At 39.0% G+C, this 23239-nt stretch overlaps 1 protein-coding gene and 1 pseudogene across 2 annotated transcripts in view; both read right to left on the bottom strand.

Annotated features, from left to right (window-relative positions):
* Positions 1-22338, bottom strand: part of LOC143878544 (Haloacid dehalogenase-like hydrolase (HAD) superfamily protein) — a 52146-nt gene extending 29808 nt beyond the window's left edge. Inside the window, exons 1-6 of one of the 2 annotated variants that reach the window (XM_077380816.1) lie at positions 22084-22334; positions 21879-21995; positions 21022-21090; positions 20773-20877; positions 6029-6083; positions 5660-5733 (exon numbers count right to left, since the gene is read on the bottom strand). In XM_077380816.1, the coding sequence (XP_077236931.1) occupies positions 5660-5733; positions 6029-6083; positions 20773-20877; positions 21022-21090; positions 21879-21995; positions 22084-22317 (654 nt within the window). In that variant the 5' untranslated portion in view covers positions 22318-22334. Of the gene's footprint in view, positions 1-5659; positions 5734-6028; positions 6084-20772; positions 20878-21021; positions 21091-21878; positions 21996-22083 lie in introns of both variants that reach the window. The other variant, XM_077380817.1, reaches the window with a different exon arrangement.
* On the bottom strand, positions 20177-20274 carry LOC143880529 (U6atac minor spliceosomal RNA; annotated as a pseudogene).
* Positions 22339-23239: the final 901 nt, after the last annotated feature.

Genomic DNA, 23239 nt, shown 5'->3' with positions numbered 1-23239 from the left:
TCACTCAGGGCCGGTCGACCGGGTCAGGCCAGGCGACCGCGGGATAGAACTTGGAAATCTAGGTCATCTCGAATTTTATAGGGCAGGTCGACCCGGTTAAGCCGGGCGACCGCGGATATGTGTCTATTTCAAAACAGAACAATCCTACATGGTTTGGGCGGGCGACCGCCGTGGGTCGGTCGACTGGAACATGTTTTATGAGCCAAATTTTTCAGCAAACAATTAGCCCTCGCCGGTCGACAGCAACGGTAGGAAATTTGAAAATAGAATAGGGCGCCCGATAGGGACGGGCGACCGCCGCAGTCGAGCAAACTAGCCGTTGGGGCATTTTCTGCTTGACTTTTTCAAGCCAAATATTTACAGTTTTACCCCAAACGGTCATATTTTCAAATACTCTATATATAAATGATTAAAACCTATCTCTATAAGCTTTTGAACATTAGAGAAAGATCAAATCCCATTTCTCTTTGAGCTTCAACCTTTTATTTCAAAAGCTAAGAACCTCTTTGATCTTCAATTTCTACATGTTATCAAGAGGCACTCCATAGGGCTTTTATTTGTTTATTTCTTGGAGTGAATGTGAGCTTACAAAGTTGTAATCCGCCTATTAAGAGGCATTGAGAGTTTTTCATTTTATTTGTTCTTCATGTGAGGGTCTCCTCTTCGGCCCGTAAAGAAAGGTGAAGAAAATAGTCTCCAATTCGGCCCGTAAAGAAAGGTGAATCATGTGTGAGGGTTTGATTCCCTTGCCAAGGCTTCGTGCAACGGGTTTCGCTTTGGCCCTTGAGAATGGAAAAGCTTATTGTAAGAGCTTCGAGATTAGGCTTGAAATCTCACCATAGTGGAGTACCCAAGGAGCCAAACTTGGAAGAGCGGACTAGGTCAAGTTGTGACCGAACCACTATAAAATTTTTGTGTCCTCATTGTGGTGTGCATTGTCTCTCTCTCTCTCTCTTCCTTTCCTTCTCTTGCACGTGTGGTGATTGGTAATCTCTAACCTTACTTGTGTTTATGCCTTAATTGAACAAGGGTTAGTAAATGCACTTGTCTATTTGAACAAGGGTTAGTAAAAATGCATGATTAGAAAGTCTAAATCCTAGCTTTTATTGATATACATATTTGAACAAGGGTTAGACTAATTAGTGCTTAATTAGAAGATTAATTTTTAATCTCCCTTAATTAAGCCTAAAATTTCTAATTGACCAATTCACCCCCGCCCCCCTCTTGAATTGTCACACCTGTATTTCATTTTCTCTTTGGGGGAATTCATGGCTTGGATTGTGGGCTTTAATATTTTTCTGTTTTGGGTCTCTGCTCTTTCTCCTTCTCATCACAAGTGGGAGATGAATAGAAGATGCTGGTGACAGGTTGAATTGGTTCCAAACCACCGAGTTGCCACAATTGGTGTAGTTCTTGTTTTAACAAAAAAAAAAGGAAGAAATTAGGATACATCATCAAATCTAAGAAATTACCGAGGGTTTAGAAAGAAGTTATGTATGCCTTTTCAATATTGTTTGATTTTCTGTTGTTTATTTGCTTGCAGATTCTATCCAATCTAATAAGCTACCGAGGGTTTAGAAAAAATTGCGTATGCCTTTTCAATAGGTTTGCTTTTCTGCTGCTTATTTGCTTTTTTAACTCATTTGGTTTTTTTGTTTTGTTCTCACAAGGTGATATGCTCTGAAACCTTTTTTTAAAAATGAAGATGGAAAATGGGAAGGTGAATTCTGAAGTTTATAACAAATGGTTAAGAAAATGCTGCCTTGTTTAACAAGCAATATCTTGTTGTTTCAAGTTCTGTTGCAAATTTGTTTTACTATTGCACACATGCCAGTTGAGTGAGAACTAAGCAAACCAAGTTGTCTTTTGAGGTGTCGTTTCAAGTTCTGTTGTCTTTTGGGAGAAATTGTATGGGGTAAGGCCTTACAACAATAAGGCCCTTGTAAGGTGGAGGTACCACCCTTGATATTTGATCCAACAGCAGCTTCTCAAAAAGTGAGCCGATGTTGGATCAAATATCAAGTGTGGTACCTCTACCATATTGTTGTAATGCCTTACACCATATAAAAACTCGTCTTTAGGTAGTTTTTCATTGGTCACTCATTTTTTTCAGTGCTTTCTTAATGAATTCAGTGATTGGTCTAGTTTGCATTCTCTTTGCTTTTTGTTTGTTCTTTTTTTCCCTGAACTTTTCATTTACACCATCTCAAAAGACATTGGTAGCATATTTAGACCAATTTACAAAAACAAACAAGAACTACATAGTGAATCGCACTAGTGGAATTTATCTTCTTCTTGCTTGGTGAACATGTTGAAGTTCTATTAAAACAAAGGCAAGGTAAGCATTCTAAAAACAATTCTTATAAATGAGTTAAGAAACATAATTCTAATTCTGGAAGCACTCCAAACAATAAGAATTGATTCTGGCTTCTAGAATGAGAATCATGACAATGGTTAAAGAACACACCCTCAATTTCTTAATCTATTAGATGGGTGCTAAATTAAAAGGAATGGGTCGGAGAAAAGAGTATGGAAATCGGAATCCTCAGGTGTTTTCTCCATTAAATCTTTCTACTTTCTCTCGGTGCCGAGTGGTGTATCCTCTATTTCAGCCAAGGTATGAAAATTTCCTTGCCCTCCTAGAGTTTGTATCTTTGGTTGGACGGTATGTCGCGATCGGATTCAAACAATTAACTTCCTTCGGAAACGTGGCATGTGGCATGTTGACCATTGCCCCGTATGCATGGAAGATGGTGAATCGGTGGGTCATCTCTTCATGCATTGCTCAGTTGCCCGTGAGATTTGGAGCTATATATTGCAGAGGTTTGGCATTTGCTGGGTATTTCGATTTTCTATTCCGGAGTTAATTCGTAGTTTGGTCTTCGTGACGTGGAAAAAGGTAAATTGTTGTGGAGAATATGCCTTCTTGCCACATGGTGGGTGATTTGGAAGGAGAGAAATTCTAGAGAGTTTGACGGGTTGGCCAAATCTCCTTATTGGCTTTACATTAAAATTATTGCTCTCACTATATCTTGGGCAAGATTTCTTCCGGCTTTCCGTTTTGTATCGACCTCTGACTTATGAGAGGGGTGGAGGGAAGTGTCTTTTAGTAGGGAGGATCGGCCTCAGATTTCTCAGCGATGGGAGGCTCCGCCTAATGGGATGTTTAAATTAAACTTCGATAGGCCGAATTTTGTGAACCCGGGCCCCTGCTGGGATCAGAGGTCTTTGTTGTGATGCTTGTGGCGATGTTGTTTGGGCTTATTCTGGCCCATTAGGGTTATGTGATGCTTTGGAGGCGGGAGGTTAAGGCGGTATATCAGGGTATAAAAAGGCTTGATAGAGGTGTTATGGATTGCACTACTGTGGAGGGTGATTCACTTAAAGTGATTCGTTGGTTGCGTGGATCGGTGTTGCCTCCTTGGAGATCTTCTCTTTTTGAAGAAATAGATGATATTAATTTGGGATCTTCTATTGTTTTTAATCATGTGTGGAGATCCCCTAATGAGGGAGCTGACTCCTTGGCTAGAGCTGGTGTTAGTCGGTTGGGTTTGCAGTGGTTTGATTTCTTACCTCCTTCCTTGAGGGTTTTCTTGTTATCTTTGTATCATTGTAGTATCTTGTATTCTTTGGGGTGGTTCATCTCGGCCCTCTCCCTGTTTAATGATATTATTTTGCCATTTCAAAAAAAAATTAAAAAACTTTATATTTTTAGGAAAGACTTAGATGAGGTACTAATATCATTATAAATAATTTAGATTTACACAGCCCTCTCCTTTCTTCTCGACCATATTAAAAAATCAGAAAGGAAGAGGTTTTCGTTCGTTTGGTTTTACAGGAAGACTCGTATGACGACAAAGACGGTGGCAAAAAAAGGTGATGGCGATGGCAATGACGACGATGGCCAATGATGGGGACAGTGATGTCTAGCGAAGGGGTCGACGATGCCAACAACAACGACAACGACAACAACGACACTGGCAACGACAACGATGACAACGGCAATGCTTCTTTTTTTTTTCTTTTTTTTCTGCTTCTCTTCTTTTTTTTCTTTTTTTTTCTTTTTTCAATGGAAGCCCATTTTATTACTGAAATGGACCAAGATGGTCAAGATACAAAAGAAAAAAACATAAGAAACAACAAAAAGAACACCAGAGCTAAATGCTCAAGGAGGAAGGTAGTCAAACATGGATAGCACCTCTCTAGACAGTCCCTGTCTAGCTAGATGATCCGCCACTTGATTAGCCAAACGATGGACATGATTAAACAGTAATACCAATGAAGAAGAGCCTGCCCAATCGAACATCTCATCGAAAAGTCTATCGAATCTCCATGGATGGAGATGCGCGCCTTGGACCCACTTCATAACATTCAAGGAATCCCCTTCGATCACCACATTGGCCACTCGGTCTCTATCCAATACTTTTAATCTTTGATGTACTGCATGAACCTCCGCCTCTGTCGCATCCGCTACCCCAATAGGGCCCGCAAAGGACCAAATTACCTCTTCAAGTTCATCTCGCAAGACCACGCCAATACCAGCCCCGGCCCCGGGTTACCCAAGCTTGAACCATCAAAATTAAATTTCAGATACCCCTGGGAAGGGGGCACCCATTCTTGGATTACTTTTTGCTTATTTTCCATTACTCCCACACACCTCTCTCCATCCTTCCCATTACTTTCTGCCTATGATTCGTGGATACGGACACGAGTGTCGCATGTCGACACGGACACGAAGTGTTGGACACGGCAAAGTCCCAAAATTTAGAAACGGGGGGACATGGCTAAAATAGAAAGTACATATAATCATCGTTTGTGGACACAAATTTCTGTGCCAAGTTTCAACACAGATACGGCGTATCTAACATGACAAACCCTAAAAATCTAGAACCAGTCGCACGCTCATACACGTACATACATATAAAGTTACTAAAGTTGCTAACATTTCTAGTAGTACATTTAAAAGTGTCTAAAGGAGTGTCGACACGTGTGGACACAATAAATTCAAAGTGTCGGCTGAATCATAGCTTTCTGCTTCTCTTCTTTTCTACTCTTTTTTTTTTTTTAAATTATTTGTTCGAACTGCCGAAGAAAATATCGACTCGACCAGAACTTGGTTGAGTCCTAGTCGGCCTGGACAAAAAATGCAGCCACCCCATTTTTTTGTTGACTCAGCTTGAGTTCCGAACCGAGTGGATGAGTTTTGAAACACTAGTGCCAATTAAGTATATCATTTTTTTTTTTAGAAATGGTTAATTAAGTATATCATCTCTTTACCATTCAAAAAAAAAAAGTACATCATCTCTAGACAGAAAAACTATCATTGCACATAAAGGGCTAGCAAAGGATTCACCGGGAAAGTGATGTTAACAGAAAAGATAAATAAAATTTGCTCTCAGTACCCTCTTGGATAACTGTTGGAACTACAAAAGATATGTATCCCCATATAATGGGAGCCCCATTGGCCCTCGATGAAATGAAAATGTTTCCTAGCACTAGAAAAAAATTGATATCATTACTGACTCTAGAGCTAGGGAAGAAGAAACTATAGAAAGAAGTGTAGCACATATTTCAATTAGTTATATCTATAGGAAAGACAACGCAATTGAACTTAATCAGAAAAAACTAGTCCATTACAATTAAACACAAAAATCCAAACCTTATGTAGGACATGATCAGCACCTGCGTAAAGCATGGATCTTTGTGTGGCACCATTGATGGGGATGTCTTTCCCTGCTCATCAATCAAACACGAAAAATAATATGTTGGTACATAAGAGCATCTCATTATGTGCAAAAGCACCAAAATGGAACACCAGAATTGCCTTTAGAAATACTGCCTTGTTTAAAATACACATAAATTGAATTGAACAGTAAAACATTAAATGAAGTGTCACTAAGAAAGTCCGCAATGTTAGAACTAGATCAAAAAATTTCAAACGCATGCTTAAGGAAGTGAGAGATATTTGATTGAATTTTTCTTTGTCGAACAGTTCACTTCAAAAGCAAAGGACCACACACCAACATACCTTCTTCATCGGCAAGTTGCCTCCAAGCATTCAACTTCAAAGATCCAGTATCAGCCTGAAAGCACACAAGAACATCCATCACTGTAATAGTGTTAAGGAAAACATAAGCATACTAGGTGTACTCTTAGAAGCGCGGGAAATAATGATCCCTTATAGGATATAAGGAGCAAAAGGAACTAACAAAATGATGCAAAAATGTTAGACGCATAAGACCATGGTTAGGCCAAAAGTGTGAATCCATAGCCTAATATGAATACTAAAGTTTAAATCTACATATAACTCAAGGCACACACATGGTATTGCAAAACATAGGCCGATGCTCTAATTTATTAGTCTTGGGAAAGTTAAATGTGTATAAAACATAATTGTGATGCCAACGAGTCAATCTTAGTTGTCAATATCGTTTCATTCGGTATTTCGTTTTGCTTAGTTGGACAAGACATTTTAGGGTGGAAAACCTTTATGATTGGAGATTTTATTTTATTTTTTTAAGATAGTTAACAATCAAAAATATTTCAAAAAACTAAAGACTTGTTAGAAAATATAAGAAACCATTATACCAACCAAATTTTAAAAAAAGACACATTTTGTAAGTTAAAACATCAAATTTATTGCAATACATTAATGAAACTAAGAAAAAATAGTTATACCATACACTAAGTGCGAACTATAAATATTATAAATAAAAATAAATTTCTCATAATGGCATTTCATCTCTCAAACATAAGTCCTCTCCTATGAGTTATCATATGCCGAATCATCATACTCAAGTGAATGGTGCCCCTTGTGATCAACACCGACAAGTAACAACAAATCTATGAACATCATCAAGATTGACGTCCTCAACTTTTCGCGTCTGTTGGAGGCGATTGAAGGGTCTATTCCTCTTTCAAAAATTCCATTTTGAAGGAGGCAAATGCGCCTCTACTTTCAAGCCTCTTCTTCGTGTAGAATTAGGGTTAGAATCCTTTGGAAGTAGAAAATTACCATTTGGAAGTAGAATAAACACACAAAAATTGCAAATAAATAAAATATAATAACAATAGGGATGAATAGAACAATTTGAGCAAGAAGTACACAAGAAATGAAGAAAATAGGAGATTTGATAAGTTTTTATAGCAGTGTAGAAAAATGAAGGATTTTAGGGTTTTATAGCGCACAATTGGATGCAAAATACCCTTCAAATGTCTATAAAATAGTCAAATGAGCAAAAAAATAAGGTCAAAACGATCAAAAACTAAAACCGAGTCGTTAAGTAGCATTTCTATACTTTTGAAAAAATATACCTATTGGAACGAAACATGGCGAGTCACCTTATTTTGCCCTATACATACAAAACAAAACGAAACAGCAGGATATGGAACAAAATCCAGACCATGATTTTTCATTCCAATTACTTGTACTGGTTTCCCTACCGGTACAAAATGTTTCATCCATTTCGAAAGAAACAAAAAGAATTTCAGAAGGAACCAATGCACCAAAAACTAAAGCTACTTTAATGCAATTTTCCACCACACCATAAGAATAATACTGTTGAGAATATTGAGACGGAGAACTATTTTATAAATGGATACTTATTCACCTTAGAAGATCAGGCCATCCAAGACCACTTTTAAGTTTAAGTTACCTAATTGACTCAATAAGGTGATGACAAGAGTCAAGTTTTAGACGAGACTTAACCTGATTGCAGCTCATCCTCCATCGATGATGCATAGGAATATAAGTTTGCAGAAGAAGAGCGCAGAGAGAAAATACGAAGAGAAAATAATAATAATCTTTTCAAATTTTTGCTATGGGTGTTTAAAGCCTTTTCTATTTTTTTAGTTAGGGTAATTTTGTGGTTTTGACTTGTATTTAGAGAGGTGGCAGTTATAAGTTGAGAAGTGGTGGGCCCTCCTTTAAATAAATCACAAGAACCTAAAAGGAGATTGAAAATTGAGTTCTGAGTTCTTACACTAGGGTTAATTTAGCAATTTTGAAAGTCTAGTTTAAATTTACTAGTGGTGTGATGCCCAACCCTTTAATCAAGGTAACTAATTGGCTCAGCAAGGTGATGATTGGGGACAAATTTTAGAAGAGACTTAATCTGAGTGCAGCTCATCCTCTGTCAATGATGCATATGAACAGAAGTTTGAAGAAAAGTGCAAAGGAAATAAGAAAAGAAAATAGGCTTTTCTAATTTATCCCCCTTTTGTTTTGAGAGTGCAAGTCTTTTATACTTTTAAAGTTATGTAAACTTTGAGTTTTTAACTTGTATTTAGGAAGGGGCTGCTAAAAGTTGAGAATTAAGGGGTGCGCCCTCCCTTCAATAAGTCACAAGAACCAAAAAAGGATGTTGGAAGTTGGGTTTCAGGTTCTTAAAATAGGGGTACTTTTTTTTTTTAAATGACATATTTCATTAATATTCAAATTGCAATCGGGACCAGGGCTCCCATCCTGCATTACAAACTATTAAGATGGATTGACTCGGGCATACCCGAGACCAATTGAAAAGTACCCAAAATGAGTTGCAAAAGAATACAACCTTTCCTTTCCTCTATTCTATAGTATCTTCTTTTTACATCTTGTCATAGCAATCTTTCAAACCTTTCGTCCTCTAAGCCAATACCTCTTGAAGCTACAGGTAAACTGTAATCCTAAGAACTATCAAAAGTCAAAACTTCAAGCTTCTAAAACCTTACAAATTGAACTCTAAAACTCCAAGACTGATATAGACCTCCAATAAGAAAAGCAAAACTAGAGAATCCGGGCAAGGGAACCTAAGCGAAAGAACGAATCTCTCAAGCTATGGCTACAGAAGTTCGAAAAATTCTGGATAAGAGCAGACAAATCACAAGGCTACTAAGCAGGAGGTATCTTGAATTTATGGATGGACTTTGATCACTACGGAACCACGACCCAATTTTGAACTTCAACAAGGGTCATAGGATTAAATCAGGGCTTCATTACCTCCATCAGGCATTATACTAAGGGAGAGATCAGTGTCCATCTTCTAACCTAGATGCTTAGGCACCTTCTCCTATCTTATTGTCAATATCTTTTTCTCTTATCGTCTTCTCTTCCTTATCTCTTACCTTCATTGCAAGAAACATGTCTTTGGTTGCCCCCAAGTTTTCATCATAGTTAATCCCAAATACGTTCCCCACTGATAATAGGTCTTTGAATTCTTCCGAAAAAGATCCCCGACTTAAATCATCAGAGTTTTTATCAACCTGTTTTGTCTTACCTTTAGCATCCCCAATAGTCTGATTGGCTCCCTCAGGAAGTAGGTCATCAATCCGGCCTGAACCAACCGTGGTTGTAGATACCTCAGGATTCAAGTTGGACCGATTATCCTCCAGGTCTTTAATAACAAACTTTCTTTCCTCCTCCCAGAGGCGCCGGCGGGTGCATCTTTCCTTTTCTAGGACTTTACTGAACATGGGAAGGTCAAGAAGAGGTAGAATTCCTTGTCACTTGTCAATTCAGAATTAAAAAAGGCGTACTGATAGGAATCAAAAGGCTCTCAAGACTTATCATAGAAGGCACAAAGAATCAAGCTGTAAAACTTCAATCTTGGTATAGCATGAGGACGAAGGTGGTGGGCATTCTACATGGGAAATCCCCTGAAAGGTGTCAGTATCAAATATGGACCACACTTTTAGAACAGTGTCATTATCAAGTTTAGGTGGGGATATCATTCTGGGAGGCTATTATAATGGGAGTGCATTATCAATAGTGGCTAGGTCTCATCAGGCACTTGTGAAATAAGATGATGTCACTGAAGTGAGGGACAACCAACACATGAGCAAGTCTACATGGGAGTCATTAGGATTTGATTTATTTGCCGCATGCCATGTTCCTATTGGGACTTGCTTATGTGATTAGGATTATAAGTTATTTTTAGAATGTCCCGTGACTATTGGTAGGATAGAATGCTTGTAGTACAATGAGTCCATGTAAAGGGACGATTTAGGATATGAGTCTATATTTATGCTAGCAGGAGTAGCTCTTATGCAAGTAGGTGTAACCCTTTTGGATTTACATGTGATTTGTCTAGAAATGTAAAGCCCACTTGCACACACGTGAATGAATTGGACTCCTCCCAAGTGTGTCCATTTCCATTATTCAGGACATCCTCAAGGTGGGCATTTTGATTTTGTTTTGTTGTTTTTCCATTGAGCTTCCTTGCTATCAACCTAACCCTACCCTTTTCTCCATAACCTGCCATTGATCCATTCCCTCTATCAATCCATCACGACATCAATCAAAGCCTTCACCCCTTACATCCCTCGTCTAGCCCAGCCCCTCTCCCATCACCATCGACCACCTTAGCTTTCCCTTTCAATCCTTTGAACCCTCAAGAAGAAAACCCAAAACCCCTCCAGCCTAAACTCAAAACCTTTGAACTGCCCATAAACCCAAAACCCTATTACACTAACTGCCGTGAACCATCCCGCACCTCTGGAAACTCCCCATTTGCCTAGATCTGACCAGCGATCAGATCTGATCAAGGACCAGACCCTAAAACCCTAGCTTTATTTTTTCTTAGACTGCTACATCTAAAACCATTTTACCCTCAACCTGTTACAGCCTTAATCTCATACCTATTGCAGAAATTCACAGTCATTTTAACAGGTCTGTTACAGATTATTAATCTTCACAGATTTAATACATTAACAACATGCCATCTCTTAGACACCTTTCCCATAGCCCAACCAAACACATGCAGTGTTTTTCCATGGACTGTTTTGAGCTGCAACCTGCAGTCTGTCTTAAAAACAGCCTCTAGACTTCCTTAAACCCTTAATTGCCCTTGAACCCAACCCTATCAGTTGCACCAATTTTCCATACACCCACAGCCCATAACTGACACTATAATCTGTTAAGTTCATTAAAATCTATGCAACTTTTCTAAAGCCTGCAGCAGTCCCTATTCCCTGCTACAAATTTCCACTCTGCCAGTAAATTAAGATCCCTACAGCCTATGTAGGCTATTTCCTTTTTCCTATTCCTATTTGAAATCTGTTTTTATCCATTACACTTAACCTGCCTACCTGATTATATCACAATTGAATGACCTACACCCTTTCTTTAGGACTGTTTTATTATCGGAGATTAAATATCGTTAGTAGCCTTGCATCAAATTGGTATCAGAACAAAAGTTTCATCATGGCTAATCGTAGCGGCAGAACATACCAACCCCAAGAGATTTTCAATCGGGATTTACAAAATATACTCATCAGTTTAGTTGACCGAATAGCTAACCTCGAGGCACATTTGGGGAGAACCAAAATCTTCTTACATCAGTAGGAGAACCGAACGTCGAGCTTGATAACGTTGAGCAGAGAGGATCCTGTGGAGCTTCTAGCAGGCTCTGGAGAAATTGCCCCCGCTCTACAAGTGGTCTTTAGATTCCTCAGAGGCAAGTCTAACACGCATCTATGGTGATATCTGTGGTATTCTAGAGCGAGGACGACGTGATGAGCCTATGGGTGACATTACCCAACAAATCCACATCGACGCACCAGTGTTTGGTAATGACTTGAGTCATCAAACCTTCATTGATTGACTCGCTTCCATGGAGGAGTACCTTGATTGGTATAAAATAACCGAGGATCGAATTGTTAGAATAAAACTAATCGATCAGACTCGGATATGGTCTAGAAACCTGGAGAACAAGCTGAATTTCATTGATTATCCACCCATCATTCAATGGAGGGAGATGAAAGCCAAACTCGCAGACAAATATCTTTGGAGAGATTATCAGAAGTTATAAGATCAGATAGTCACTTTATGGAAATGTGGCCTGACCGTTGCAAGATACACACGAAAATTTGAGGAGCTGACCATGTGGTGTCATACATCAGGAAGCCCTGATCAGACTCTCCCGCGATATAAGAATGGATTGCAAGTGAATAACAGAAGAGAGATAGATCTCTCACGTGTCTTCGATCTTGAGGTCACATGGTTCAAAAGGTAGAGAAGACAATCTGGCAACCTACTACGAAGCAGTTCATCTCTCAGGGTGATCCGAGCACAAGAAAGCTCATAGACACTAGTCGAGGCCCAAGGCCAACACCTAATCATAGACAACAAGGATAATATTGTTTACAATTTTTACAATCTGGAATTGGTGACTGAAGACTTTTCCGAGGACGTCGAGCTTTTAGAGGGCATTGATACGTCTTTGTCCAGCGTAGTAGGATGAATCTTAAGAGATTAAAGTAGATTGGCTCGACGATGCCATCTTTCACACCTTGGTCAAGAGTGGAGACAAGGTGATGTAGGCTACAAAGAAATCTCAAAGCAGTAATCTAAGGAGAGAAAAACAAGAGAAGAGGAAGAACAAAAGAAGAAGAAAGAAAATCTCAGAGAAGTAATCTCAGTAAATCATCCAAAAAGTGAATATAAAGTCTACAGCTGGCCTATATATAGGCATTAACCAATAAAAAAGGAACGACATGTCCTTGAAATCGATAAAAGACCAAAATAACCATAATAAAGCCAAAAATCCCCAAAATGTCCCTACGAACAACAAATAGATCCCTACGGGGCCCTTTTGAGTGCAGCCCCACCTAGAATAAACCCGTAAGGGACATCTACGATCCCCATCACAAGGTCTGTAAGCTCATCATGAATGTCGTCTCCAAATCCACCCCTGATCATCTAAAAGTTAATGCTAAGCCTCACCCCCGACTTTATAAAATTGCACGGGTTGACAATACCACAATACCGGTAATGCAGCATGCGCTTATTTCAATATATTTTGGTACCTCCCATGAGTCGATCTGGCATGATATGGTACTCATGAACATCACTCGTATATACTTTTTGGTCGTCTGTGGATCTATGACTATGATGTATACTATAGTGGTCAGGCCAACACCTATCAGTTTATGCAAAATGGGAGAAAGACTATATTAAAGCCTATGCCCCCAGAAAATCTAAAGTCGTGCAAAAGTGAAGCCAAAGACCCCAGGAAAGAAACCACTAAACTTGCTAGCCCAAAAGCAGCTTGACGTGGAGAGTAAAGAGACCGACATATTCTACATGTTGTATCCTCCAAGGAGGCACCAAAGCTTGCTGATGAGCCATTTGAAGTTCCACCAGAAGTGATTACTGAAGAGCTACCTCCAGTGAGGGATGCCCAAAACATCATTGACCTTTTTCCAGGGTCACACAGCTACCCAACCTTCCAGGATACCGAATGAACCCAGCTGAGCACTCCGATCTTAAGCAGCGAGTGCACGAGCTCTCAGAAATGGCTTCATCCGTGGAAGTCTTAGCCCTTGCATCGTTCCAGAATTACTCTAAAGAAATACCGGAGTTAGAGAATGTGTGTTGGCAGCCGCACCATTAACAAGATCACTATCAAGTATTGGTTTCCCATTGCATGGCTTGACGACATGCTAGACATGATGGTGTGGTCATCCATTTTCACCAAGATTGATCCTTGTAGCGGCTACCATCAGATCTGAGTTAGACCGGTGACGAGTGGAAGACGGCATTCAAAACAAAGGACGGACTTTACAAATTGCTTGTTTGGCCATTTGGTCTTTCAAAACCCCTAACACCTTCATAAGGGCTGTGGCCCAAGTCTTCTAGCCTTACATCGGTAAATTTTTGGTTGTGTATTTTGATGATATTCTTTTTTTCTGAATGGCATTTTGATGATATTCTTATTTATAGTAAATGCAAGTAAAAATATATTACTTATTAATACTAAAAAAATCATATTACTCATCTTCAGCAAGTATTAAGGACTCTTTGTCTCGAGAAGCTTAATGCTAATCTGAAGAAAAATTCTTTCACGACCACCAATGTAATCTTTTTGGTTTTGTTGTATCTGTTGAAGTTGTAAAAGATGATCCTGAAAAGGTGAAGCTCTTTTAAATTGGCCAGTACCTTCTAAAGTGCGGAGTTTTCATTGTTTAGCTCGATTCGTGAGAAACTTTAGAACCATAATGCACCTATTATAGATACCATGAAGAAAGGTTAGTTTGTGTAGTCAAAGGCAGCTACTAAAGACTTCAAAACCACAAAGTAGAACATGGAAAAGACGTTAGTGCTTCAACTTCTTGACTTTTCCAAGGTCTTTGACGTAAGTTGTGACGCATCGAACGTTGGGCTTGGGGGCGTTCTTATGCAAGATCACCTTACCGCTTACCATAGGGAGAAGCTAAAAGAGGCCAAGAAGTTTTCTACACATTACAATGAGCTGTACGTTGTAGTTCAGACTGCAATATTCGCGGCATTACTAAATCTCTAAGAAGTTCGTGCATTAATACAATCATCAAGCCTTTCATTACCTAAACTCCCCGAAGAAGCTCAAGCACGGTATGCGTGTGGAATTCTCACAAGAATACACCTTCGTCATCAAACATCGTTCAGGAGTCAAGAAAAGGCAGACGCTTTAAACCGAGTTATATACATCTTGCATTTTACGGCATCCATGTTGTTGGGTTCGACCAAGTAAAGAAGCATTATTATGCATACAACGACTTCGACATCATCTATGACAACCTTGTTGCTGGGCGCAGGGTTTTAAATTTTGTCCAAAATGATTCGTTTCGGCCGAAATATTTCGATTTCAGGTGGCTACTGAAACGAAATCCACTTGAATTCAGAGAAATACAAGATTTTACCCGAAATTTCGGGCTTTCATTAATGGTTCAGTCGAAATATGCGAAACAATCAACTTTTTAGATAAAAAAAAACAAAAACATTTCGACAGAAACCAAAACTCCATTTGCAAGAGAGAGAGAGAAGAACCATGAGATTCCTTTAAGATATTTCTAAAAAAAGCCAAAAATTTTAAAAAAATACCATTTCGAACGTGATTTCGTAGCAAAATGTTTGTCATTTTAGAATATTTCAGCCAAAATTTTGTACCAAAATCAAAATGTTTCCGTTTCGCTGATGAACAAAACCGAAATTTAAAACCTTGGTTGGGCGGCATGAAGCGTCCACATACTATACAATGCACGACGGATACCTCTTCCGAGATAATCAACTGTCTTCCAGACACATCGCTCCGACAACAAGTTGTGTGAATTGCACTCCAGAGGCACTGCACGACACTTAGGTTGTGATAAAACAATTGTGATAGTTGAAGACATTCTTTTGGCCTAGCCTTAAGAGTTAAGACTAACGTAGCCAGACTTATCCAGTAGTACTGTACTTGTCAAATGGTAAAGGGACGAAAGCATAATACTCTCCACAGCCCCATATGAAACATGAAAAGACTAAAGCATGGATTTTTTTTTTTTCCTTGGCTTGCCAAAGACGATTAGAGGACACCACTCGATTTTTGTTGCGGTGGACCGTTTCTCAAAGATGCCTCACTTCATTCCTTGTAATAAAACCATAGACGCAGTGCATATAGCTCAACTTTCTTCAATGAGACTGTATGACTTCATTGTTTAACAAAGACGATCGTGTACCATTTAAAACCAAAAAAAAGAGGAGATCGTGTATGATCAAGGCATGAAGTTCACAAGCTATTGTTCGTGCACACGTTGGAAACTCCTCAAGATGAAGGTTAAATTCTCATCCGCTTTTCATCCACAAAATGATGACAAGATTGAAGTAATTAATCAAAGTTTGGGTGATTAACTTTGATGTTTAGTCAGTGATCGTGTTACAAGATGGGATCAAATTTTTCCGATCGCCGAGTTCGCTTAAAACATCTTCATCAATAAATCCACGGGACAGAGTCCTCTTGAGGTACTCACGAGGATTCAACCATGACAACCAATTGATCACGCGTACTTACCACCAGAGGCAACGATCAGTGTTGATGCAAAGCGATTTACTTGGCATATTGATCACGCGTACTTACCACCAGAGGCAACGATCAGTGTTGATGCGAAGCGATTTACTCGGCAAATGCCTAAGTTACATGATGATATACGTATGCATTTCAGCCTTAGCAATTAAGCTTACAAAACTAGGGCAGATTTGTATCACCGCCTTGTAGAGTTTCCAGAAGATGGCATGGTTATGGTTCGAATGCACCAAGAGCGGTTTACCAAAGGCACTTATAAGAAGCTCAATTCTAGAAGTGTGGGTCCGTATACTTCCAGGCAACATGGGGATTAGTCCAATTTTCAACATAGAAGATCTCACCGCTTATGAGGGAAATTATGTTGACGATCCAGCTACACTACCTAATTGTTACATACCTAGATGGCCCCACTTGGATTGAATAAATTAGTTTAGATTTGTGTCGAGTTTGTTATGGGTAGTAGTCCTTTAGATAAGGATTATCTAGATTATAGGTTTTTTTATAAATAACATGTACGCAGCCCTCTTTGAAGAAATGAAGAAAATTGTTGCAAAAAGTGTCTCGTTGGGCACAAAGGAGGATTGATCCTTCCCTCGAAGTGGATCAAGAGGCTGATCTTCCCTCCAAGAAGATCAAATCACGTTGCGAACCAATCCGGGTTCGTAACAAGTAGTTTCAGAGCCGTCAATCTTGCGCCATGGCTACGTATTGGGAGATTTTGGATGCCATGCGTGAGGAGTTCAAATCATTTGCTTCGAAAATGATAGAGGAGCAATGGCGATTTGCAAAAGGCTTGAACAAAATCAGCACATTGATCAAGGAAATGCGAGAAGGAAAACTAAATCTGAAAAATGCGCAAATTGTTGCCGGCGAAGATGATTTAGTTGAATGCCATGCCAAGCCTCATCTTGATTTTGTCAACCCATTCAATCTCTCCATCGCTTCAAAGAGCAGCTATGAAAAACGTATTTTCTTCCACCTTTGATCACAGCTGATTTCGAAAGTGAGATTCGAAATATTGTGCTCATTATTTACGAAGAACATGAAGACATGGCGGCAATTACAGCATCCAACAAAATTATATCCATTACGATTTGGGATCCTGGTGGAAAAAATTATTATTTTTTCCAATAATCCAACCTTGAGGACAAGGTTGATTTCAAGGGGGGAGGAAAGTAACGTACCTAGAGGGCCCCACTTGGATTGAATAAATTAAGTTTAGATTTGTGAGGAGTTTGTTATAGGTAGGAGCCTTTTCGATAAGGATTATCTAGATTATAGGGTTTTTTATAAATAACATGTACGCAGCCCTTTTTGAAGAAATGAAGAAAATTGTTGCAGAAAGTGTCTCGTTGGGCACAAAGGAGTATTGATCCTTTCCTCAAAGTGGATCAAGAGGCTGATCTTCCCTCCAAGAAGATCAAATCACGTTGCGAACCGATCCGGGTTCGTAACACTAATCCACAGCTAACCTCTCTTCCAAAGAATCTAGGAGGCGACTGAAGATGTTCTTGATGAACTTTTCTCGATATGAAGTGGCATTTATAAGAAATTCCTAGTCAAATAAAAAGGTTGTCCGTTATCTTATTGTATTTGGATTAATGTCAAAGAATTTCAACGACTCAAACCCGAACTATATGATATGTATCATGCTTTCAACCCGCTGGAATTGAGTTCTTTCCAACCAGAAAGAGATGATAGGACTCAGAAAGCTCTCAAGATTTATCAGAGAAGGCACACAAAGAATCAAGATCCAAAACCCCAATCTTGGTATGGCAAAAGGAGGAAGGTAGAGGACATTCTACATGGGAAAACCCACGTGTCATTATCCAAAGTAGACCATTCATTAGTGTCATTATAAAGTTCGAGTGGCGACATTATTTTGGGAGGCTATTATCATGGGAAGTGTCATTATCAATAGTACCTAGGTCCCATCAGGCACTTCTGACATTAAGATTTGACTTAGTCTTTTCCACAAGGCAAGTTCCTATTAAGACTTGCTTGTGTGATTAGGATTAGAAGTTAGTTTTAGAATGCTGCATAAGTCGAATGACACATGCCACGAGACTAATGGAAGGATAGAATGCTTGTACTAGGATGAGTCCATGTAAAAAGAGGATTTTGGGGATGAATCGAAAATTATGCTATGAGTACTTATGTAGCTCCTTTGGATTTACATGGGGTTTGACATGAGCTTAGTTGTATATTCAGTTTCGTTCGCCATTTCGTTTTGGTCAGTGGAACGGAAAGTTTCGGCGTTTCGTTTCGGAAAAGACGCTACGAGTGGAGAAATTTCTTTTAATAGTTAAAAAATTAAAAAATATCCAAAAATAAATTAAAATTGCTAAAAATATAAGAAACAATTATATGATCCAAATATTAAAAAAAACTTTTTATTACTAAAAACATTATATTTATTGCAATACATCAAAAAAATTACAAATTACATTTTAGATCGCATCGCTCAACCATCGCACATAAGTAATCTCTTAAATCCTTCTAACGGTTGTCACAAGCAGGATCATCATACTCAATGGAGCGGTGCCCCTCGTCATCATCACCAACATCTCTAAGAATATCCTAAGGATCAGCGTCCTCATATCCGTCGTCCGCAATAGCAACTCTAGCAAGATCTTCAACATTTGGCCCGCCTAAATCACCTACTGTGAAAACAACAGTCATCCTTTGCAACCCAATCCATCATAACATCAAGGTTGTAAAGATAAAGCATTTACTTAAAAGGAAAATTATTGTCAGTTGAAATGCTTAAGTTGACCCGTGCCTAACTCGATGAAAAAATTTTAGAGACAAAATTATGAGATCTTTTTTACCGGATTTTCTAGATTTAATAATGTTTGGACATGATAGAATTTATGAATTTTTAAAATTGGCAAAATACATCATCGTTTGGAAGGTAAGATTTTGACTCGGCCCGAAATGACCAAAAAGAGGTCGGATTTTGTAATAGAATTTGAAAGTTGACTTTCTGTCCTTTTAGAATTGGGTCTCGAAACTATTTTTAATAAATCCAAATGAGGGGTGTACCCCTATTTACATGTAAATCTTAAGTAACTTAACTCAACTCAACAAAGCCTTTGTCCCAAACTAGTTGGGGCGGCTAAATGAATCCTTTAGAAAAAATTCATGAAGAAGGTGAAAGGAATCTACCCGGCACTAATCCTAGCTCTAGTTGGGTTCTTCTACATGGATCATTTTCTTCCATTCTATCCTATCCAAGATCATGTTCTCTGCTATGTTCCTAGCTATCAAGTCTTTCCTCACTGTTTCTACCCAAGTTGTTTTCGGTCTGCCCCTATCTCTTTTTATTCCATCAACTTGGCACGAGTCGCCTCTTCTCACTAGAGCATCCAAAGGCCTACGTTGGATATGTCCAAACGATCTTAAGCGGTGCTCTCTCATCTTCTCCTCAATTGGTGCTACCCTCACCTTTTTGTGAATGTCTTCATTTTTAATTGTATCTAACCTTGTGTGGCCACACATCCATCTAAGCATTCGCATCTCTGCTACACTCATCTTATGCACATGCTGCTTCTTGGTGGCCCAACATTCTGAGCCGTACAGCATGGCTGGCCTCACAACTGTCTTACAAAACTTTCCCTTCAACTTGGTAGGGATTTTACGGTCGCACAGGACTCCTGAGGCAAGCTTCCATTTCACCAACCTGCTCTTATTCTATGATTAACATGTAAAATTGAACCAAGATAGCGAAAGATATCCCTCTTAGGTAAATGGACATTAAATGACTTTGCATGTAAAAACATAATTCCCTGTATTTCTCTTGTTCTTTATCAGAGTCCTAAGAAGAGGCAAAAGGAAGAGAGGAATGAAACACTGTGTTTCGGCCGAAACGGAACGAAAAACGAATTATATTCCGTTTTCCGAGAGGAAACCGGTATGTTTCGACCAAAACGAAACGAAATATCTAACTTAGGAGAAGAGTGACACAATTGAGCTACCAAGCCAATTGTGGCAATAACCAATAAGTTCCTAACAAGGTCAAGTCATGAGTGAGTTTGAGTTGGACTCAACAATGTCTTAGCATGAGTCCAAGTCCAGGTTGTGTTTACAAGCCTTTTTCTAATAAACGCAAGTAGGTTCTCTCTGACATGATTACGTACAAGTGAGAAGTCACAGTATTAGTTTTTGGCACTTGATACCCAATATAACATCCTATTATTCAAAAGTGGATACAGAAAGGAGACTATTTATATGTTTAGGTGGAAAGGGGTTGCGACAAAATACGAGTGAACGTTAACGGCAGGCTTTCTAAGATTTTCACTTCCAATTGGCTCTCTCTCTCTCTCTCTCTCTCTCTCTCTCTCTCTCTCTCTCTCTCTCACACACACACACACACACACACACACACAAGCACACACATTGTGCGTGTGGTAAGCCCGAAGACTGTTCCCGTCCCTCTCAAGTGAAATACCAACTGTCTCTCCATTTGGTGCAACTTTCCCAATTTGTAAACAAGAAGGGCAAGATCGTCACTTGTTTTCCCAATACAAACAGCAATTGCATATCAAGGACTTGTCAAGACCATAGTTTTAAAACTCCCAGCATCATTGTGGAGTGTGGACTCCCTCGAGTTGACTCCCTTTTCCCTTGGTCGTGTTCCGTATTATGCCGTCGCTTTCCGCGTTTTGCCCTACGGAGTCAATAAAAACTCCTTTGACTCTCTCGAGTTATGACCGTGTCAACCGAGTACTCAGCCGCGTCAACCGAGTACTTAATCGCATCGTGCCAAGTTGACTAGGATTTTCTTCAACCGCGTTTTGACCCGCATCCACATTTTGAAACACTGGTCAAGACTTTCAGCTACTATTAGATTTATTTACTTTCTATCCATATTTTCATGTTTCAATACTGAGAAGTTGAAATGTTGAATACCTCAAACGCATACGAAAGGTTTATCAAATTCTCAAAGCAAAAGATTTGAAGTACAAAATATTACCACCACATTGTCCCATGAGAAAATAAGACCAAACGCTTCATCCGGCTTCATTGCATACCGTATTCTTTGGAGAAAGCTTTCTTGCATCCGATCATTCAAAAAATCCTAAAACAAAGTTTTATATTAGTTACATAGAGAGTCCATTTCCTTGCACCAAATGAGAGAAGAACGAGAAGGAAAAAAGCAAATATGTTAAAAAAAAATGTTCAAACCCAAATATTGGACTTATAAAGGCATGGATCTCCTTACCACATCAACCTTTAGAGGCCCATCTAGTCTAAACGTTTCAAAACCTTCCCCATACTCAGCTCCAATCGCCTGAAACATGAAGATAAGATGTTCAACAAAACTGACTTTTTCCATACCAGCACTTTAGGCAAACAAAAGACATCATTACACTAGAAAGAGAAAAGGCCCCAAATTACAAGCAATCTTCACTCAGATTTGGATCATGGACTCTATTGCACAACAATCCAGTACAACATCAACCAAAAAAATGGAAAAGAAAAAAGGAAATGAAAAATATATGAATGAAATTGTTAAGTGCCTAGATAGGTCCCACTTGGCGTGGAATAAATTGGTTTAGATTTTAACTATTTGTAGGATTTTCTTTGTAGTTCTTTGGTATGTGTAGGAGTCTTAGAGATAAGGGTTAGGGTTTCTAGATTGGCTAGGGTAGGAGTTTTAGATGAAGTGGTCAAGTGGGTTTTCTATAAATAACATGTAACTAGTCTTTTTCAAATTAATGAAGAATTTTATGTCAGAAATTCTGTTTTCAGCACAAAGGAGGACTGACCCTTCACGCGAAGTGGGTCAAGAGGTTGATCTTCCCTCTAAGAAGATCAAATCCGTTGCGAACCAATTTGGATTTCTAACAGAAATAGAATTAGAAATAGCAGATATGTTATTATTACCCAATCCATGAACAAGTGATAGGGAAAAAACCAAGAAAAAGAATAAAAACCGCACGCTTCTCCTAAAGAGAAAAGAAATTAATCTTTTTTCTAATCAAACACTCCAATTCAAACAACATCCAGAAATTTAAATCCGAACCTTGAAATTTTCATGAAAGAAAGCAGAGGATAAAAGTATATTTAATCATTTACCTCTTGCATGAAAATCTCATTGGGTTTCTTCGAAAACCCATTTTCAGAACTTTTTCCATTGGACCCAGACGTGCTGCTAGTCACAACATGCTTTCCTCTGTTTGGGCGCTTAAAAATCTACAGAAGCCCAAAAAATTGAAAAAAAAAAAAAAAAAAAAAAAAAACCAACAAAACATACGAAAGTAATAAAAATAGAGGCACAAACCGGTAGTTTTAGAATAGCTGGGAGTGATGAGACTCGAAGGCTAGAACTAGGTATAGGAGGAAACAAAGAGGAACATCTGAAATTGCACTCCATGGAGAGAGAGAGAGAGAGATTCAGAGATTCGCAGAAGCATCTATCTAGGGCTGCTTTTGGATAGACCTGGCAAACGGGTAACCCGGGCAGGTACGGGTAAGAAATACCGGCACGGCCGCACGGGTACGGGTAGCTTTTCATGAACCCGGAACCCACCCGGGCAGGTACGGGTATGCCTGCGTGTAACTCGGCAAATTTAAGGAAGAAATTATATATATATAGAGAGAGAGGAGAGAGAGAACGGTTCCTACACATATGTGTAGAGAGTTCTCTACACACTAGCTTAAAATACAGTGGGGGTGCACATTGTTTGGGTGATCCAAGCCATCAATTTTAAGGGCCCTCACATAGATAGGGTGTCTACAAAAAATCAGATCCATAGGATTATCCTAACCCTACGATTTGTGGAGGTAAAATGGATGTCTTTAAACCTTCACAAATTAGTCCATTTTTTGCCTCCACAGTTCAATGGTTAGGATGATCCTACAGATCTGATTTTTTGTGGACACCCTATCTATGTGAGGGCCTTAAAAATGAATGGTTTGGATCACCCAAATAATATGGCCCCTACTGTATTTTAAGCTAGTGTGTAGATAACTTATCTACACATGTGTGTAGGAACCGTTTTCTCATATATATATATATATATATATATATATATATATATACGAAAAGAAATTATATGATGAATGGGTGTATGAACACATAAAGGTGGTACGATGGATGTACAAGCCTTGATATTTGATCCAACAGCAGCTGACTTAACAAGTCAGCTGCTATTTGTTAAGTCAGCTGTTGTTGGATCAAATATCAAGGATGGGATGATGAGTACATGTTTATACGCCCATTCATCATACAATTTTTCATTTACTTTAACAAATGCTTGTTTTGGTACAACCAAAGATACCAGTCACATGGTCTGATTGCTTTAACTTGTTTTGTTGGCCCACCCACATAGTCTAATTTTTAGTGTTTAGTGTTTAGGCCTTAAGAATAAAAAGTTGAAAACCGAATGGTGGGTAACCCGCGGGCACCAACACCCGACCCAGACCCACTTGTGGGT

This window comes from Tasmannia lanceolata, unplaced genomic scaffold (assembly GCF_043159265.1).
Source record: "Tasmannia lanceolata isolate RefF3 unplaced genomic scaffold, GAP_Taslan_0.1 ptg000006l, whole genome shotgun sequence".
NCBI lineage: Eukaryota > Viridiplantae > Streptophyta > Magnoliopsida > Canellales > Winteraceae > Tasmannia > Tasmannia lanceolata.
Note: the sequence above shows the minus strand (reverse complement) of the source record. Positions and strands in the feature narration are given on the sequence as shown.